Source organism: Amphiura filiformis, chromosome 11, assembly GCF_039555335.1.
Source record: "Amphiura filiformis chromosome 11, Afil_fr2py, whole genome shotgun sequence".
Taxonomy (NCBI): domain Eukaryota; kingdom Metazoa; phylum Echinodermata; class Ophiuroidea; order Amphilepidida; family Amphiuridae; genus Amphiura; species Amphiura filiformis.
In genome coordinates this window covers 56,786,527-56,805,725 of record NC_092638.1, presented here as the reverse complement: position 1 = coordinate 56,805,725, position 19,199 = coordinate 56,786,527, and the positions used below count along the sequence as shown (strand labels likewise).

The window sequence follows — 19,199 nt, the reverse complement described above, 5'->3', positions numbered from 1 at the left end:
CAAGGGGTTGACTAAAAATAACTAAAATAACATTTCTGTCAGATTCTTTGTGACAAGTGCAAAGAATTTGACAGTTTACTTAAATAAATTTTATGTAAAAGACTTTTTCTTCAACTTGGGTCACATCAATTCAGATTAAAAGAATCTGCAGCCAATACATTAACTTGATAATAAACATCTTGGATCCATGGGCGTCAATCCCGGTGGATGTGTCCCCCAACCTTTCAGGGAAATGACCCATTGTTCGTTCTTTTCAGCAACATTTCAGGCCAATTGCCCCCCCCCCCACACACACATTTCAAGTTGGATTGCCACTACTGTTTGGGTCACATCAAATTTACATAAATTCAGATTACAACATAACTCGATAATAAACACCTTGGGTCCAGTGGCATAGATTTGTTTTTGACATGGGGGGATGAGGTTGACAAAAATTTCTTGAAGTATAGTGAATTCAGCACCTTATGGGGACAGTAAGTTTATGGTACAAATGCAAATTTACATCAATTCAGATTAAAGAATCTACAGCAACTACATAACTTGATAATAAACACCTTGGCCAAATCAAATTCACATCAATTCAGATTAAGACATTCTGCAGCAACTACATAACTTGATAATAAACACCTTTGGTCACATCAAATTCAAATCAATTCAGATTAAAAGAATCGACAGCAAATACATAACTTGATAATAAACCTGGAAAGAAATTTAAAACAAATAACATAATATTTTTCTGAAATATGTGACATGATCAAGGGGAATAAGTCGCATGTCGCTAATATTGTTTTTAAGATATTGACAAATACAATGTTCAAATTCTTTTGTTTTTATTGTTTTCAGCCATTGATAAATTGCTCATAACTGGATAACCAGATGTCCAATTTTGATGGGGCTTGCATCAAAATGTAGCATTTGTAAACTGCCAGAAAATAATGTAAAAAACTTCTAATTGAAAATTGCCGACATGTGACTCATTCCCCTTGATCATGTCACATATGTGGTTACCTTTTGCAAGTGAGATATCCATGACAACAAATGGGAATTGGTTTCTGTTGTACATATGGTAGACTTCATTCACCAACTTGGAAACCTGTCAAAGAATAGAAAAAAAATATGTGATGCGATCAAGCAAAGTCAGTCCGAACTCGGAAATATTAAATTTTCAGTTTATTATAGGATAGTAAAAAGCATTTACAAAGCTGGATTTTGCAGAAAACCCCATTGAAATTGAACAACCAGTTCCAAAGATATGAGCAATTAAAGAGTTTCCAAAACAAAACAAAACAAAAGAAAATATTTCCTTTGTTCAGCTATATCTCAAAATCAATACTTCCGAGTTGCAACTGATTTTGCTTGATCGCATCACATATGATCAAAGCATGAGCCATTCACTGATCGCATGGTCATCTCAAAACAAGATGCCCGCAAAATACGTAAACCTGTCAAACGTGTGCTTTACTTGCTGTGCACGCTTTGCAAAAGCCTTCTGCCACATTGCTAGAAAAGGGCGAGAAACTAAAATGCACCTTTTGCACAAACGTTTGCAGGGAGGACCTTATTAATTTTTGGTAGCAAGATGACTTATAAGTGCAAAGGGTAGTATTCTGACTATGACATGGGACATGATCGGATCAGCAAAGTATGAAATTAGAAATTATAGGCATCTCTTTTATCATGCTGAATAACCATCTAAACAAGGTGTTTAAAACTATGTTTAAAGTCTTACCCATTTAATTTCAACTATAATTGGGGAATACTGCTATATTTAGTAGATCTATCATATATAAAAAGAAATATTGCTAAAACAGCAGACAGCATATTGTGTAATTGCTTTTAGCGGTAGATCGCGTATTTATATAGTAATGAATGGCTTTGAGTGCGTTACAAGAATATATTGCACAAGATATAAAATGAACGAAACTTGTTTACAACTTGTTGTGCGTACTGCTAGCGTGTGCGCGTATTTCGCACTAGTCTACACATACAATGTGATACATACATACGCGTTATCAACACTCATGATGACGTGGGGTCTTCTACGGCCTGATAGACGGCACCTGAAATTACGCGATTGTCTAATCAGATTATGTGTCTACGAACTAGACCACTCCCACCGACTAAGAATGTGTATTATTGCTATCAGCAGTAGATAGCATATTGTGTAATATTGCTATCAGCAGTAGATAGCACATTGTGTAATATTGCTATCAGCAGTAGATAGCATATTGTGTAATATTGCTATCAGCAGTAGATAGCACATTGTGTAACATAAGATCAGCAGTAGATTGCACATTGTGTAATATTGCTATCAGCAGTAGATAGCACATTGTGTAATAGTGCTATCAGCAGTAGATAGCACATTGTGTAATATTGCTGTCAGCATTAGATAGCACATTGTGTAATATTGCTATCAGCAGTAGATAGCACATTGTGTAATATTGCTATCAGCAGTAGATAGCACATTGTGTAATATTGCTATCAGCAGTAGATAGCACATTGTGTAATATTGCTATCAGCAGTAGATAGCACATTGTGTAATATTGCTATCAGTAGTAGATAGCATATTGTGTAATATTGCTATCAGCAGTTGATAGCACATTGTGTAATATAGCTATCAGCAGTAGATATCACATTGTGTAATATTGCTATCAGCAGTAGATAGCACATTGTGTAATATTGCTATCAGCAGTAGATAGCACATTGTGTAATATTGCTATCAGCAGTAGATAGCATATTGTGTAATATTGCTATCAGCAGTTGATAGCACATTGTGTAATATAGCTATCAGCAGTAGATATCACATTGTGTAATATTGCTATCAGCAGTAGATAGCACATTGTGTAATATTGCTATCAGCAGTAGATAGCACATTGTGTAATATTGCTATCAGCAGTAGATAGCACATTGTGTAATATTGCTATCAGCAGTAGATAGCATATTGTGTAATATTGCTATCAGCAGTAGATAGCACATTGTGTAATAGTGCATGTAGATAGCACATTGTGTAATATTGCTATCAGCAGTAGATAGCACATTGTATAATAGTGCTATCAGCAGGAGATAGCATATTGTGTAATATTGCTATCAGCAGTAGATAGCACATTGTATAATATTGCTATCAGCAGTAGATAGCACATTGTGTAATATTGCTATCAGCAGTAGATATCACATTGTGTAATATTGCTATCAGCAGTAGATAGCACATTGTGTAATATTGCTATCAGCAGTAGATAGCACATTGTGTAATATTGCTATCAGCAGTAGATAGCATATTGTGTAATATTGCTATCAGCAGTAGATAGCACATTGTGTAATATTGCTATCAGCAGTAGATAGCACATTGTGTAATATTGCTATCAGCAGTAGATAGCATATTGTGTAATATTGCTATCAGCAGTAGATAGCATATTGTGTAATATTGCTATCAGCAGTAGATAGCATATTGTGTAATATTGCTATCAGCAGTAGATAGCACATTGTGTAATAGTGCATCAGCAGTAGATAGCACATTGTGTAATATTGCTATCAGCAGTAGATAGCACATTGTGTAATATTGCTATCAGCAGGAGATAGCACATTGTGTAATATTGCTATCAGTAGTAGATAGCATATTGTGTAATATTGCTATCAGCAGTAGATAGCACATTGTATAATATTGTTATCAGCACGATAGCACATTGTGTAATATTGCTATCAGCAGTAGATAGCATATTGTGTAATATTGCTATCAGCAGTAGATAGCACATTGTGTAATATTGCTATCAGCAGTAGATAGCACATTGTGTAATATTGCTATCAGCAGTAGATAGCACATTGTGTAATATTGCTATCAGCAGTAGATAGCACATTGTGTAATATTGCTATCAGCAGTTGATAGCACATTGTGTAATATTGCTATCAGCAGTAGATAGCATACCCAGCAAACACAAAAAACGTTTTAAATAAGTTATATTTTGGCTTTTGGTTTAGGTAAAAACGTTTTAATAACATTAAAATGTCGGGTTATATAAAGGTCATGATAACGTTTTAAAACGCTTTGTATGAAAACACACTACAACAATATTTTTAAATGTTTTCAAAAATGTTATTGTAAACTATTTTTGCAAAAGATTTTTGCCAAATATTGTGTCAATACTTAAATAACATTATGTTAAAATATTTGAACCAAGCAAACACAGAAATGTTCTTAAAATGTTTTTTTAAAAGGTCATGAAAACGCTTTTAAAACGTTATTGAAAATATTTTCGCAAACATTTTTCGCAAAATATTTTTTCAACCCCAAAATAACATTCTGTTTAGAATGTTTTGTATCAAGTTTTCAAGAATGTTTTTGGAATGTTATTAAAACGTTTTTATACCCTTTATATAACCCAACATTTAAATGTTTTCTGTAAAACATTTTTGTTTGCTGAGCAGTAGATTATCAAAAAATGTTTTTTAAGGTTATGAACACGTTTTATACTCTTAATATACCCTTTATATAACCCGACATTTAAACGTTTTCTGACAACTTTTTATAACCTTTTGCGAATGATGTCGAAAACGTTTTGTGTTTGCTGGGTATTGTGTAATATTGCTATCAGCAGTAGATAGAACATTGTGTAATATTGCTATCAGCAGTAGATAGCACATTGTGTAATATTGCTATCAGCAGTAGATAGCACATTGTGTAATATTGCTATCAGCAGTAGATAGCACATTGTGTAATATTGCTATCAGCAGTAGATAGCACATTGTGTAATATTGCTATCAGCAGTAGATAGCACATTGTGTAATATTGCTATCAGCAGTAGATAGCATATTGTGTAATATTGCTATCAGCAGTAGATAGCACATTGTGTAATATTGCTATCAGCAGTAGATAGCACATTGTGTAATATTGCTATCAGCAGTAGATAGCACATTGTGTAATATTGCTATCAGCAGTAGATAGCACATTGTGTAATATTGCTATCAGCAGTAGATAGCACATTGTATAATATTGCTATCAGCAGTAGATAGCACATTGTGTAATATTGCTATCAGCAGTAGATAGCACATTGTGTAATATTGCTATCAGCAGTAGATAGCACATTGTGTAATATTGCTATCAGCAGTAGATAGCACATTGTGTAATATTGCTATCAGCAGTAGATAGCACATTGTGTAATATTGCTATCAGCAGTAGATAGCACATTGTGTAATATTGCTATCAGCAGTAGATAGCATATTGTGTAATATTGCTATCAGCAGTAGATAGCATATTGTGTAATATTGCTATCAGCAGTAGATAGCACATTGTGTAATATTGCTATCAGCAGTAGATAGCACATTGTATAATATTGCTATCAGCAGTAGATAGCACATTGTATAATATTGCTATCAGCAGTAGATAGCACATTGTGTAATACTGCTATCAGCAGTAGATAGCACATTGTGTAATATTGCTATCAGCAGTAGATAGCACATTGTGTAATATTGCTATCAGCAGTAGATAGCATATTGTGTAATATTGCTATCAGCAGTAGATAGCATATTGTGTAATATTGCTATCAGCAGTAGATAGCACATTGTATAATATTGCTATCAGCAGTAGATAGCACATTGTGTAATATTGCTATCAGCAGTAGATAGCACATTGTGTAATATTGCTATCAGTAGTAGATAGCACATTGTGTAATATTGCTATCAGCAGTAGATAGCACATTGTGTAATATTGCTATCAGCAGTAGATAGCACATTGTGTAATATTGCTATCAGCAGTAGATAGCACATTGTGTAATATTGCTATCAGCAGTAGATAGCACATTGTGTAATATTGCTATCAGCAGTAGATAGCACATTGTGTAATATTGCTATCAGCAGTAGATAGCACATTGTGTAACATAAGATCATTGTGCTTTAAATCTCTCCGCAGACCACATTGGCCCAAGATACAAAACTATTTGCCACTATTCACATATGCAGCTTTATATTATACACTATTCAACAACTCTTCCTATACTTTTGTACAGGAGCCAACCGTTGTTAATCTGTGATGAATCCACACTTTTGCAGTAAGCGTATAGCGTATACGTGAACGCCAGCCAGCGCACATCCGCGTTACGCGTGAGGGCGTAAAATTCGTCATGTCTGGAATCTGTGTGCTTATCATGCTTACAAGTTGAATTCAGTATTGGAAGTATCGAATAAAGATGACCATTTTATTCAGTTTTATTGCTGATATCAACAGAAATCACCGATCTTTTTGTAAGGCTGACTGTCAATGATTAACCGACATTCATCATGAAATAATCATGTGAATTATACGATCTTTAGCTTGTTTTTGTTAAAGATCTTTTCGTTAAAGTTTACTTCCTCGCGAAGTAAACCACGCAGACAGCGTGGACGCATCCTTGTTAATCGGTGATGAACAACGGTGAAATATGATTGAATCTCTAAATCATCCTATGCTTAGAGGAACCATCACAGCCAGGATTGGCTACCCTGGTGTCGTAAAGGCAACTCAGAACAAGTAGCAATCTGATATTAGACAAACAGAAAAAGTACAGACAAACACACTGACAGACACAAATATGACAATGACTTACTGACTATTCAGAATGTAGACAATATTGTACATTATAAAGATGCATGCAGGATCAAGTTGGGCAGGAAATTTTCCAACTTTATTTTCACCATATTTTATATTGCAACAAAAACAAGTCTATGAAAGTTATATTTTTGGTTTTGGAAGAAAGTAATGAAAGAAATGCAATGTTATTATTATATATGTTTATTTTCCAATAATTCCTACTTGATGAAACTTACTTTGGGGAAATCACAAGGTCTTTTATTGATGAAATAGAATTGTCTATCTGTTGATGATCTTCCATCTCTGTGATCTGGTTTAGATATGTAGCCACTTATTCTATAGGAGAAATGGACACAAAAAAAAAAATCTTTACAAAATATTTTCGAAGAACTGGTATCCTAACTTGTTTGCTCATGCCTAAGGCCATCTTAATTAAATCCTGTGTCTCAAAGCTTGTGAGAAATTGAAAAGTGTTTTTTACTGTATTTTTTTTAAATTTAATCTTTTTATGTGTCAGTACAGGATTTTGGACAAGCATTTTGTGCAATGCAAAAAATTATCCAATGTTGCAAATGTTGGAATTTATTTATTTATTTATTTGCGCTTTCATTATACAGGGTAGCTCCTTCAGTGACAAAGCACTGCTATTCTAGGGGGCCCTGTTAAAGAGTATAACGTAAGAATATAAACACAAGTATATTAAGAATGGAATAACATTTACAGTACATTGTACAAGGTGTCCCATAAAAAGGTTACATATAGAAATTGAACCGCATTTTGTTTTGTTACAACATAACACTGTCATTTTCTCAAATATTATTTATTTATCCTTCTTTTAATTGACTGCTAAGTTTCAACGCCGTATCTTTAAAGAAACTTAACTTGTGAGCGAAAGATAACAGGGGTGTCAAGAGTGGCTAACCATTAAAATATCGCACAACGAAAGTTGAACACAAACACACCTTTGTTTTTATATTGTTTCTTTATCACTAGCAGACAAAGTGACTGCTACAAACTATTATTCTTCTCTTTTATTATTTTTGTGTCCAAAGTTTGCGAAAAAAATCGAAAAATTGAAATCAAATCCGAAGTTTGAGTTTTATTTTCGCCTTTTTGTTACAAAAAAATAAAAAGAGATAAAAAAAATGAATTTCTTGATTTTCCAAGAGGACTACGCACACGATTTTACTAACATGCGCGGCAGATTTGAGACACAGGATTTAATTAAGATGGCCTAATAACTAGGCTTTATTTCATTTATCAAAAATACTGTACAATAATTTCATAAGTTTTGCAACTGATCACTGATACCCAACAAAGTCATATAGCAACAGCATTTTTCCGCTTATGTAGATATTGCACACTTTACCTGAATAGGTCCTGGTTACTTTGTGTTGTTTTCAACCCATATTCCTCAGATATTTCTGTGTCCGGGCATACTTGCTCCAATTCAAGCACATTTTGAAGCTGCAAGAAATGAGATACAAGTATTTGTGATACTATCTGATCCAACTAAGCCAAAGGTGGCAACTGTGAAATTGAGATACAGACAATATACTGTAAAGGTTCCCCTAATGGCGTAACAGCGCATTTGGGCTCATTTGCTTTGGTGTGAATTTCATGTACAAATACAGAGCTCCCTCCTCTGAAAATCCCAACAAACATTAAGGGTACATGCCCTTATTTGCTGGTGGGATTTTTATGGGAGGGCACTTTTAGTTTGTGCCTAAAATTCCAGGTAATATGTCAAGGGAGCCCATAGCACCATTAAGCGAATCTTTACAGTAGTGAGCAAAAATAAAACCAATAAAATCATACACAAACTTGTGACTTTGCAACCCAGTATTCTTTCAATCAGGATTGTTCCATCCAGTGCACTTATCCAGACGTTCCCTTGATCAGAACTGGCTGTGGTCTTTGTCATCCACTGTACCTGCCCCACAATTCAAATGCAGTAATGGAGAGAGCAGATAATAAATTTTGCCTCCACCAGGAATTGAACCAGGAACCTCTTCCACCAGAGTTAAAGACCTTAACCACTCAGTGGACTATGCTGCTCTCAATCTACACTGCAGGATTCTTATTGCGGCCACCTGTACAGGTACACCATCGCCAAGGTACCTGACTGGTGCACACAAAGTACTTGCATCTATCAATGCTGCTATTGCACAGAACCCACCAGCAGTGGTACTGCACCCTGGTACTGCACACTACCAGTCAAGTACCTTGGCGACAGTGTACCCATGCAGGTGGCCCCAATAGGAATCTTGTAGTGTACATGTACCATAGGTACTCACTTGTTTTGGCCCAAATATATTGATGATGTTTTCTTTGGTAGAAGTATTGCCATGTGTTATTATCACTGGTGTTTTCTTTCTACAAAAAATCAGAGTTTGAAAAGATGCAGACATTTTACACTTGATTCATGAGTTTCATCTAGAGGCATAAATGCCTGGCCCTATTCAGTGTGTGTTAGCATGTGAGTCAAAAGCGCACATGATTGATAGCGGGTGCTAGTCCAAAGCGCATTCGAACCATACTTTGACGTAATCTGTATATGCATCCACTTACGCCTCTGAACTGAAACTCACCATTGTTAGTGTGTGTATGGGGCTCACACGATCATTCATGGACACACACACCCCTACATGTTTTCACCGACAAACATGGACCCTATGAACCTCCTATGTAGTTAACAGCATTACCATGGACCTCTAAGCACTTTACTACTGAAGGCATGGACTTTTGTGCTAAGATATGATATTTAACCGACAAAGCATACCTGCCAACCTCTGGAACCCAGAAATAGGATTCATTGCGAACTAAGGGAGCGAAGCGACCGGAGTCTTGCCCTCACGGCGGGGGGTCCAAGGGCCCGCTTAAGGGCCCCTGGTGGGGTCCAGGGGCAAAGCCCCGGTGGGGGTCAAGGGGGCGAAACCAGAGGGTTTCTACACAAATTATACTACAGGAAACAGCATTTACGAGGGGAAATTACATATAAATTTAGTAAAAAGTAATTGAAATAAAAGGGAAAAAACAAATAACTTGCATGTTTTGTATGACTTGTATGTTTGTTTTTAAATGTTCAGTTTCCTATACTTTTGTACATGAGAGACATTCTTCAAAGGTTTTTTTTGGCCTAATAACATGGCCTACATGACTGCAATTGATATATGTAATGCACAATATAAAAACAATCATTCATCAAATTTTTGACCCCCCCCCCTTCGGGTATGTGGGAGGGGGCCCACATGGAGGGGGGTACTAATGTGCATGAAGAGTAATTTATAAAATTCGGTATGTTAAACATACAGAGTGATGTCACTACAAATTGGGACTAAAATAGTAGGCCTATCCCAAGGGAAATACATACCCCCCACCCAACCTCTTACCCCCCCCCAAGTCCACCCTGACGGCCACACAAAGCCAAAGGATACAGCTAAAAGGTTCATATCAAACCTTTGACCCAAGTTTGCTTCCATTTAGACTTAAACATGACTTGATATTAGAGTATACATCTAGGCCTATACGGCATTAGTCCAGCATCATCTCAAACGTCATCGTTCAATAATATACATTACATACTTCATACTTGCGTAATATTCATTGAGGAAAAAGAGATGAGTTTTTGAACGGGAAACCCGACACAATAAGTATAGCGTGCTGGTCCGATAATGGACTAAAATTCATCAATTTGGGGCATGAAAAAGTGTTCTCAATGATCTAAAAATTTGACCACATACATGTTAAATGAGTACCATTATTAATCTAGCCGAGTCATCCAGTCAGGGTTCTAAGGAATACGATATTTTTCGATTTTTAAATATTTTTTTATTATTTCAAAAACTCAGAAATCGGAGTGCTCCGTTTTTTCCCGACTTTGAAGTCGGAAAATCGGGGAAACTCTGGGTAAAACGGAGAAGTTGGCAGGTATGAAGCATGGACGTTGTATTACACCTACATGTATGATGAGAGACCTATACCCCATATGCAATATTACAGCGTCTGGCACCCTCTGCAGCTTTCTTAAGGCCATGGATGTCCACGGTTGCTGTGGGTCATCACTTTATGAGAGAAATGTGGGTCCACATTTGTTGGTGAAAACAAACGCATAAGAAAACAGTGTGTAACAGTGCACACACGGGAACCATGGTTGATAGCTCTTTCTGGACAGTGTCAATAGATCACAAATTGCATAAACAATGTCTACACTTGGTGGTGTAGGGTCAGTCTGTGTTGGGGCAAATAAAACTAAAAAACCTCCACCAGTTGGGAGGATAAAACTCAAATGTGTATGTCCACAGTTGGATAATGAAACCTATATAGGGTGGGTGGATGTCCACGGTTGACCATGGTTACCATATTCAGCCTAATTAGTGCCCCTGGTGCTTAAATAAGTCATTTGAAGGGGACGCTTAATAAGTACCATATTTTGAAAGTTAAACTGGACATTTTCCCTTCAAAACAAGATGTTGCAGTTGAAGAAAATAGAAACAATACCCATTGAGCATTATTGTCACAGCTATTATAACTCATCTACATTGTATGCCTGTGTTTTTAATGTGACTCAATTATTTAGCCCTTTTCATGCTAAATTTCTAGCGATGGGGCACCTTAACTGCAGATGCTCCAACAAGCTATCGAGTGTTGTAGGCCTGGTTAGGTTTAATATGGTAGATGTAGGGGTGTGTACATGGGGTGGGGATATTGTGTGGTTTATCAGAGTCTTGAAGCACTCGCCCTTTATTAAGAATCACAAAATGGCGTCCCATATGTATTTAAGGGTTGGACAGTAATTGTCCTCCAACAAGCTATCAAGTGTCGTAGGCCTGGTTAGGTCTAATATGGTAGATGTATGGGTATGTGGGCATGGGGTGGGGATATTGTGTTGTTTATGGGGAGTCTTGAATCATGCACTCAACCTTTATTAAGAGTCACAAAATGGCATCCCGGATGTATTTTAGGGATGGACGGTAGTTGCCTCCAACTAGCGACTGAGTGACATAAGCCTAGCTGGTTGAGTATAATTTGGTACATGTAAGGGTGCGTGGGCATGGGGTGGGGATATTTATTGTTCATGGGAGTCTTGAATCACTCACCCTTTGCCTACTTGATTGGTGCAGGTTATTTTCACACCATTGGAGATAATACAGTAAGCTTGTAATAACTGAACCATCTTGGTAAACTCCTACACAGGGAAATATTGCAGACAGAAAAGAAAACTATTAATTACAATTTACCTAATGGGTTATTCCAGTTGAAATCCATTATAATATATGGAAAACATGATCTTAACCCTAACCGTACCAGGTACTACAAAATACTACTTGATATATGCGCTGTTCGTGCATGCATCCCACGTGGTGTGATAACGCAATCACCCTAAGTGATATATAGGCACGGTTTCGCTGGCCAGCGATGCCCTACACCCATGGCTAAGTGTCACCGACCCAGTGCTTGGCATGCGAGGGGTTCCAATCCCACCCATTGCAAACAACTTCTTTCTTTGTTTACCTTTTTTATTCCTTCCAAAAAGCCCTTAGGCCGTAAGGGTTAATCTCACACAGGGAGTGTAGATTTCAAAACGAGTCACACATTTAAGTAACCCCATTTGAAATCTACACTCCCTGTGTAGAAGATTAAAGTCATACTTTCCATAGGGTGTATGGATGTCAACTGGAATAGCCCAATTATTTATCTGAAGTAATTACAAAGTAGTAACATTCAACCCAAGTTTCTAAAACAGAAACACTTAGCAAAGGGGGGAAACACAGGGAAACAAAACAACAACAATAAAAGGATAAACATCACATTGTTCCTGGAAAAACAAAGTGAAAACAACAAACTAACAAAAATACAAAATAATAAATTTAAACACAATAACAATAAAGGTCCGGTATTTATCCACAAATTCATGGCTAAATGCTCCACTCTGTTCAACAGAAATACCAATATTTCTAACATACACACAAGTTTCTTCTGCAGGAAATTAACCCTCTCCACGTGGGTATCGACCGCAGACGACAATTTCAATTTTTGTTTAAAATTTCATTTTACATCTGTACATTTTTTTTTCCAACCAACAAGACCTACTCTTTTCAATGATGACATGCAAATATATGATATCTTACCTTTTCACATTTCTCAAGAATTCCTTGTGCCTGACAGGCAGGGTATAGAAGAGATTCTGCAGTAGTACTGTTGTCCCTTGCTGGAAACACAACAACAATGAACATCAATAATTAATTGGTACAATGTAAAACAGATTCTGCAGTAGTATTGGGAATTAACAGTCTCTTGCTAGAAACACTATAAGAATTAACATCAATATTTAACCCCAATGCCCCATGGGCGTTTTGTCGACTGGAAGGGAAAGGAAGGAATGAAGAGAGAAAACAAAGAAAGAAGTTGTTTATTCTGGATGGGATTCGAACCAGAGACCCCTCGCATGCCAAGCACTAGGTCGGCGACAACTTAGCCACGGGTCTGGCCAACAAAAGCATGTCTATATATATCACATAGGGTGATTACGTCATCACATCACGTGGGATGCACGCACACCCAGTGCATAATCAAGTAGTATTTTGTAGTACCTGGGAGTGTTAGGGTTAATAGATTCTATAAATGTAAAACAGATTCTGCAGTAAATTACTGAGCAATACTGTTGTCCGTTGCTGGATATACATACAATAACAATCAATCAACTCTCGTCAAATGTTTACAGCAATTTGTTTCTACTATACTATAGGAAACAGCATGTGAAGTCAAAATAACAGTAATAAAACCAACTGGCTGATATCATGGTGAGAAGTATAAAGGCAGCTAGAGGATTTTGTGTTTTTTAATCAGATTTGTGCGACTTGAGTCGGAACACTGTAAGACCCAAAGTCCCGGCCTCGAGGCAAGTCAAGTCTCAGGCATGGAGCCCTGCCCAACCCGTGCACACCCACACTCCCATCTCTAACCCAACCTTGGCAAGTCACTCACCTCTCAAGAGCATAGAGTCCTGCTCAACTCCCTCCCCCCATTTCTACCCCAACATTGGCAAGTAACTCTCCTGCCTTGGGCATGGAGACCTGCCTAACCCCTGCCCACACATACTCCCATAAACCCAATCTTGGCAAGCAACTTGGCTGTCTTGGGCATGGAGACCTGCCTAACCCCTTCCCACACATACTCCCATAAACCCAATCTTGGCAAGCAACTTGGCTGCCTTGGGCATGGAGACATGCCTAACCCCTGCCCACACATACTCCCATAAACCCAATCTTGGCAAGCAACTTGGCTGCCTTGGGCATGGAGACATGCCTAACCCCTTCCCACACATACTCCCATAAACCCAATCTTGGCAAGTAACTTGGCTGCCTTGGGCATGGAGACCTGCCTAACCCCTGCCCACACATACTCCCATAAACCCAATCTTGGCAAGCAACTTGGCTGTCTTGGGCATGGAGACCAGACTAACCCCTGCCCACCCACACCCCCATTTCTAACCTCACCTTGGCAAGTAACTCGCCTATCTTGGGCATGGAGACCTGCCCAACCCCTGCCCACCCACACTCCCATCTCTAACTCAACCTTAGCAAGTAACTCACCTATCTTGGGCATGGAGGCCTGCCCAACCCCTGCCCACCCACACTCACATCTCTAACTCAACCTTGGCAAGTAACTCCCCTGTCATGGGCATATGGAGACCTGCCTAACCCCTGCCCACCCACACCCCCATCTCTAACCCAACCCCTGCGCACCAATACCCCCATCGCCAACCCAACTTTGGCAAATAACTCACCTATCTTGGACATGGAGACCTGCCCAACCCCTGACCCCACACCTCCCATTTCTACCCCAACCTTGGTAAGTAACTCCCCTGCCTTGGACACGGAGACCTGCCCACATCCCATTTCCACCCAAACCTTGGCAAGTAACTCACCTGTCTTGGGCATGGAGACTGCTTCTTGATGGCGCCATTATGATCGTATTCAATCTTCGTTCCGACACTTTGTGACTTATGACAAGTTGTGATAATCAAATCACTAAGTGCACACAAAGATGATAAAGCCTCACCACGGAAACCAAATGTAGCAACGTTACTAAGGTCTGAAAAGTCTTGGAGCTTGGAGGTGTGGTGCTTTAAAGCTACAGGAGATTAATAAATAAATAAATAAATAAATAGAAACACTTTTTTAAGGCTTGGAGGTGTGGTTAGACTGCTGCCCTCATTCGCCAACCTGGATTGATGACTGAGAAAAGTACATGGAAAAAAAGTGACGGATTTTGTAACTGGATTCCTGTGGCATAGAGCATGTGCAGTTGTGTCCAAATTTACCTTTTGACCGAGTTTGTTGTTTTTAGAACTTCAGAGCGCGAACTTGTCAAAACGGCGTGGTACAGCGATGCGGTACACGGGCACCGCTAGTCAGTCGCGCTATAGTGTAGAACCAAAGTCGCATTGAATATTTATTGGTCCATACAATCATCCCCTCAATGTTGACGCTTGCATGTGGGTTTCTGACCAATTTAACCTCATATTTGGCCATTTTAGCCCCAAACGTGCACATTTTTGCTCACTGTGTGCGATTATTCCACTTTTGCACCCTATTTCCTCAGTTTAGCTTCAATATGGAAAGATTTTTCACACACTTCGCGCGCATTTGTACCATAAAGTTATTTTGTCGCCAAAAGGTGCTGGATTCACTATACTTCAAGAAATTTTTTCTAACCCCATCCTCTCCAATGTCAAAAAGAAATCTACGCCACTGGTTCATAAACATTGATACTGAACCCAAGCAAAAACTAATATTATTAGCGACAAAAGTGTATTTAATTTAAACAGAGGCAGTTATTTACTTACTCAAGGCTTCAAAATTACTGGCTTCAATCCCAGATGCATTGTCAATGACCTCAAGCTGATCAGATCCATAGTCACGCAGGCGGATTTCTGTAACAAAAATTTGTCATTATTTAATATGTTTTACTACTATTACCGTATTCGTCCAAGTATAGTCACACCAGTTTTCAAAATTGGGGGTGGGGGTGGGATTATACTCGAATTTCCAAAAAAAATTGTTTTTTGTTTTGTTTTTGTTTTTAAGTTATTTATTTTTTTCGGTTTTGGAGTGTTCCTGGGCCTAGACCTAAATGCTAGGATCATTCATTGTTGACCCTAAATTTTTTTTTTTTTTAAATGCATGATATTCTGTGTTTTTAATATTAAAATTTTGCATGTCATACTCTATTAAGGGGGTACTACACCCCTCAATAAATTTTTGCTTATTTTTGCATTTTTTTCCAAAACTAATAAAACAGTGGTAACAAAACTTATGTATATTATAGGGGCAAGGAATCCAATTACTACACTGGAATTTCAGTGACCCAAGACAAGCGGTTCGTTATTTATGATAAGAAAAGAGGTACCTCTAGAACGGGATGGAATAATTGTTTGCCGGTCCTACAATTGGTCATTTTGACGTCAGCCCTGTAGGCAGGTTGCGGGTTCAAACCCAGTGGTAGTAATTCTTCCTCATTTAAACAGTTTTGAGTGCACAGTGACATAGCATTATGGTCTTTGGCTCGTGATAGGAAGGTTGCAGGTTCAACCCCAGCGGTAGTAATTCTTCCTCATTTTTTTGTACAGTGGGTGTGTTGGTGAGGGAGCTAGAGCAAAATTTCCCAACTTTATTAATTGTTCAAAGGCCACAAGAGGGACAAACACATTTCAAACATACATGCTTGAGGGCAAAATACACTCCCAGTTTTTAGTTTCCCTTTACATTTTAGATTTGGTCAATTAAAGGCCAAATATCAGTGGACCGGATTTGGCCTGCGGGCCAACTGATTAGAACCCATGAGCTGGAAGTTCACAGTACTGATGCCAATACCATGGTTTAGTACCTGCACACTCTTATTTTACAATCTTGATTAATTATATTGGCAATATAACTTAAACAAAACAGACAGTTTGTGTTGATACCATCACCAGGCTCATGAAACATGACAAAGGGTTTAGTTACATTGACCACAGAAGATTAAAAAAGCTTTTCTCATCTTCACTGCATTGACTAATACGTAATATCACTTCTAATAAAGCTAATTGAATGCCTGGATGATATGGTCACTCACTAGTTGGGGTGCACCTGTATCTGAAACAAAGTGTCAAAAAGGGTGCCATTTTCATCATACAAGGGCATTGCCATCTTTTTTCAAAATGGGGTGCTTATTGCAAATAAGAAGCCAATGCACCTTAGGGTTATCTGAACAGCCAAAAGCCTAGATGTTTATTATTTTGCTGGGTGACTTGGACATGGAAAATGACTCCTGAAACCAGTGGCGGTGGCAGGGGGCATATGCCCCCCAGTCAGAACTCTTGCCCCCCCCCTGTTGCCTCCCCGCCCAGTAAAAACCCAAAATTTCACCTTTTTACGGTAATTTTATGCAAAATTGGTTGATTTTGCCCACCCTGAAATTCACTTTGCCCCCTCAATGCCCCCCCCCCCCGGAAAAAAAAATTGACTTTCACTATAAATCGGACAAACTTTGTAGCAGGTAAGCTTAACAAATTTCCGGTGTTTTGTTTCAAACTTTGACAAAGATGGATAGTGTTTATACCATCATGAAACACAAGCCAGGGTAAAGTTACATGTAATATTATTATTCCTAATAAGCTAATTGAATGGTGGCAGTGAAAGCTGACAAACTTTAGCACGTAATCTCAACAAATTACTGGTGTAATATTTCAAACTTCAAAATCCAATCAGGACGTACATGGTAGCGATAGATGTAACTAGTGGAGATTTTACCCTGGGGGTGGCACTCTTTAACATTGGGTGGGTAGCTTATTTATTTCAAAGTAAGCTTTTACTGATTTAGAATAAAAATTTGGACTAATTATAGCTAATGATTACTCAAGAGATTGTGGTTACATTTCCAAAAAGGAGTCTCAGGAAATACACCTCAGAATAGCCATTTTGGAAGTTGCTGTGTTTGGTGAAAAAGAATTAATTATGCTGAGCAACTTAAGCAATAAGGATGCAGGCCTAAAAAGAGTAGATTTTGTATAATAAGTGGTTTCCAAAGGCAGGAGCTTGAAGTTGAAGAACTATTGGTGAAGAACTATTAGTGTGTTTAACACTGTGGACTGAAAAGCTGAAATGGAGGTCTGCAAGGATAGATTATACTGCAACTTAAAAGTTGCAGTATAAAAAGTTTCAAGAATTCCAAAAGTACCAACTATAGAGCTTATCTTGACTACAATGTATGTCCCTACATAATATTTGCAATACCAGTATGTGTAAGTCTCCCCCCCCCCCAGAATGTCATTATCCAAAAAAAAAGTGATTCCAGTCACGGGAATAATTTTCAAAGACAACCAGTGGTGCCTGGATTACGAGGGTTGGGCATGGGTGGGGGTTAGGTTGCACATAAATACTGATATCCGTAGCTGCGTGATCAGTCGCATCTTGCCTTTTCATGCCGATAAGACGCTTGTTTCCAACTCATCACCCCAATCGCTTGGACTTGGGAATCATTCAGCATCAAAGTGGTATCAGAACACTGTTATACCAAATCAAAGTACGCCAACTCTACAGCATTTTGTTTTGAATTTGTCTCTCTTTTGATTCTGGATCCAGAGGACATCAAGTCATCTAGAGCACCCACGTTGGTAAGTACACATTTTGCATTTTGTGAATATAATAGCTTGCGTGATAACTCGTTTAAACATTGTAGTGATAAATTTGATTTTTGACAAATTTGGAAAAATTTCATTTGATAATGAGTGCTAACGATCACGAAACTGTTCATGCAGTAGCTAATTATATGTGACGTATCATGTCAAAAGGAGACACTTTTGGGCAGGTTATAAATTTTGAGGTTTTTACATATCTTAAATATAGAGTTATTTTGCTCCACAATGCCGTTTTCCCCAATAAAATCGGACATTCCTAAGCGAAGATATTGAGTTTGTAAGTTACGGTATTATAAAATTGGAAATTGAGATATCGGCCTTTAAAAATATCATTGGCAATGTTGAGAGTAGGAATTACCTTGAAAAATGTCTCAAAAAATACAAGATACCAGTTATATTCCGGTCTGAAACTATCAGACAATATTTTTAACATTAATAACATCACAAATTCGCAACAAACCTAAATTGTGAAAAAATCACACCCGGGCAGGTTTTTGGTTATTTCTCCATTTACGATCCTGCCCAAAAGTGTCTCCTTTTGACATGACACGTCACATATATCAAATCTGCATTTGATCAGCGTTCTTCAAGCATCAATAACTATACTGTAATCACGCCAGAACGAAACGTCCAATGACGTCATTCGACGATTCTACCATCTCGGAGAGGGTTTACTGTAAAACTGCTTCATAATCAAGTCGCTTGCAATTTGACCAATAAAGGAATCGGTTTTTATTGTATTAAGTAGTTTAAAAGGGCATTTCGTGATCCACAGCCTCATCCCCCCACTTTTCTCAAAAAATGTTGAGATTTTTATATTACTGGAATACTCTGGCAATAACGTTTATGTACAAAATATTTCTTGCAGATTAATTCGTTTAGCAAAGATATCACGAAATTTGAATTTCGTTCTGGTGCACCAGAACGAAATTACAATGTATTGTCTATGGAGCAGTGTAA

General features: G+C 37.9%; 1 protein-coding gene across 1 annotated transcript in view; it reads right to left on the bottom strand.

Annotated features, from left to right (window-relative positions):
• Positions 1 to 19,199, bottom strand: part of LOC140165047 (mismatch repair endonuclease PMS2-like) — a 128,206-nt gene that overhangs the window by 45,231 nt on the left and 63,776 nt on the right. The window contains exons 4-11 of the mRNA XM_072188465.1: positions 15,408 to 15,494; positions 14,487 to 14,692; positions 12,689 to 12,767; positions 11,656 to 11,746; positions 8,854 to 8,932; positions 7,926 to 8,023; positions 6,793 to 6,892; positions 1,009 to 1,093 (exon numbers count right to left, since the gene is read on the bottom strand). Coding sequence (XP_072044566.1) covers positions 1,009 to 1,093; positions 6,793 to 6,892; positions 7,926 to 8,023; positions 8,854 to 8,932; positions 11,656 to 11,746; positions 12,689 to 12,767; positions 14,487 to 14,692; positions 15,408 to 15,494 — 825 coding nt within the window. The remainder of the gene's footprint in view (positions 1 to 1,008; positions 1,094 to 6,792; positions 6,893 to 7,925; positions 8,024 to 8,853; positions 8,933 to 11,655; positions 11,747 to 12,688; positions 12,768 to 14,486; positions 14,693 to 15,407; positions 15,495 to 19,199) is intronic.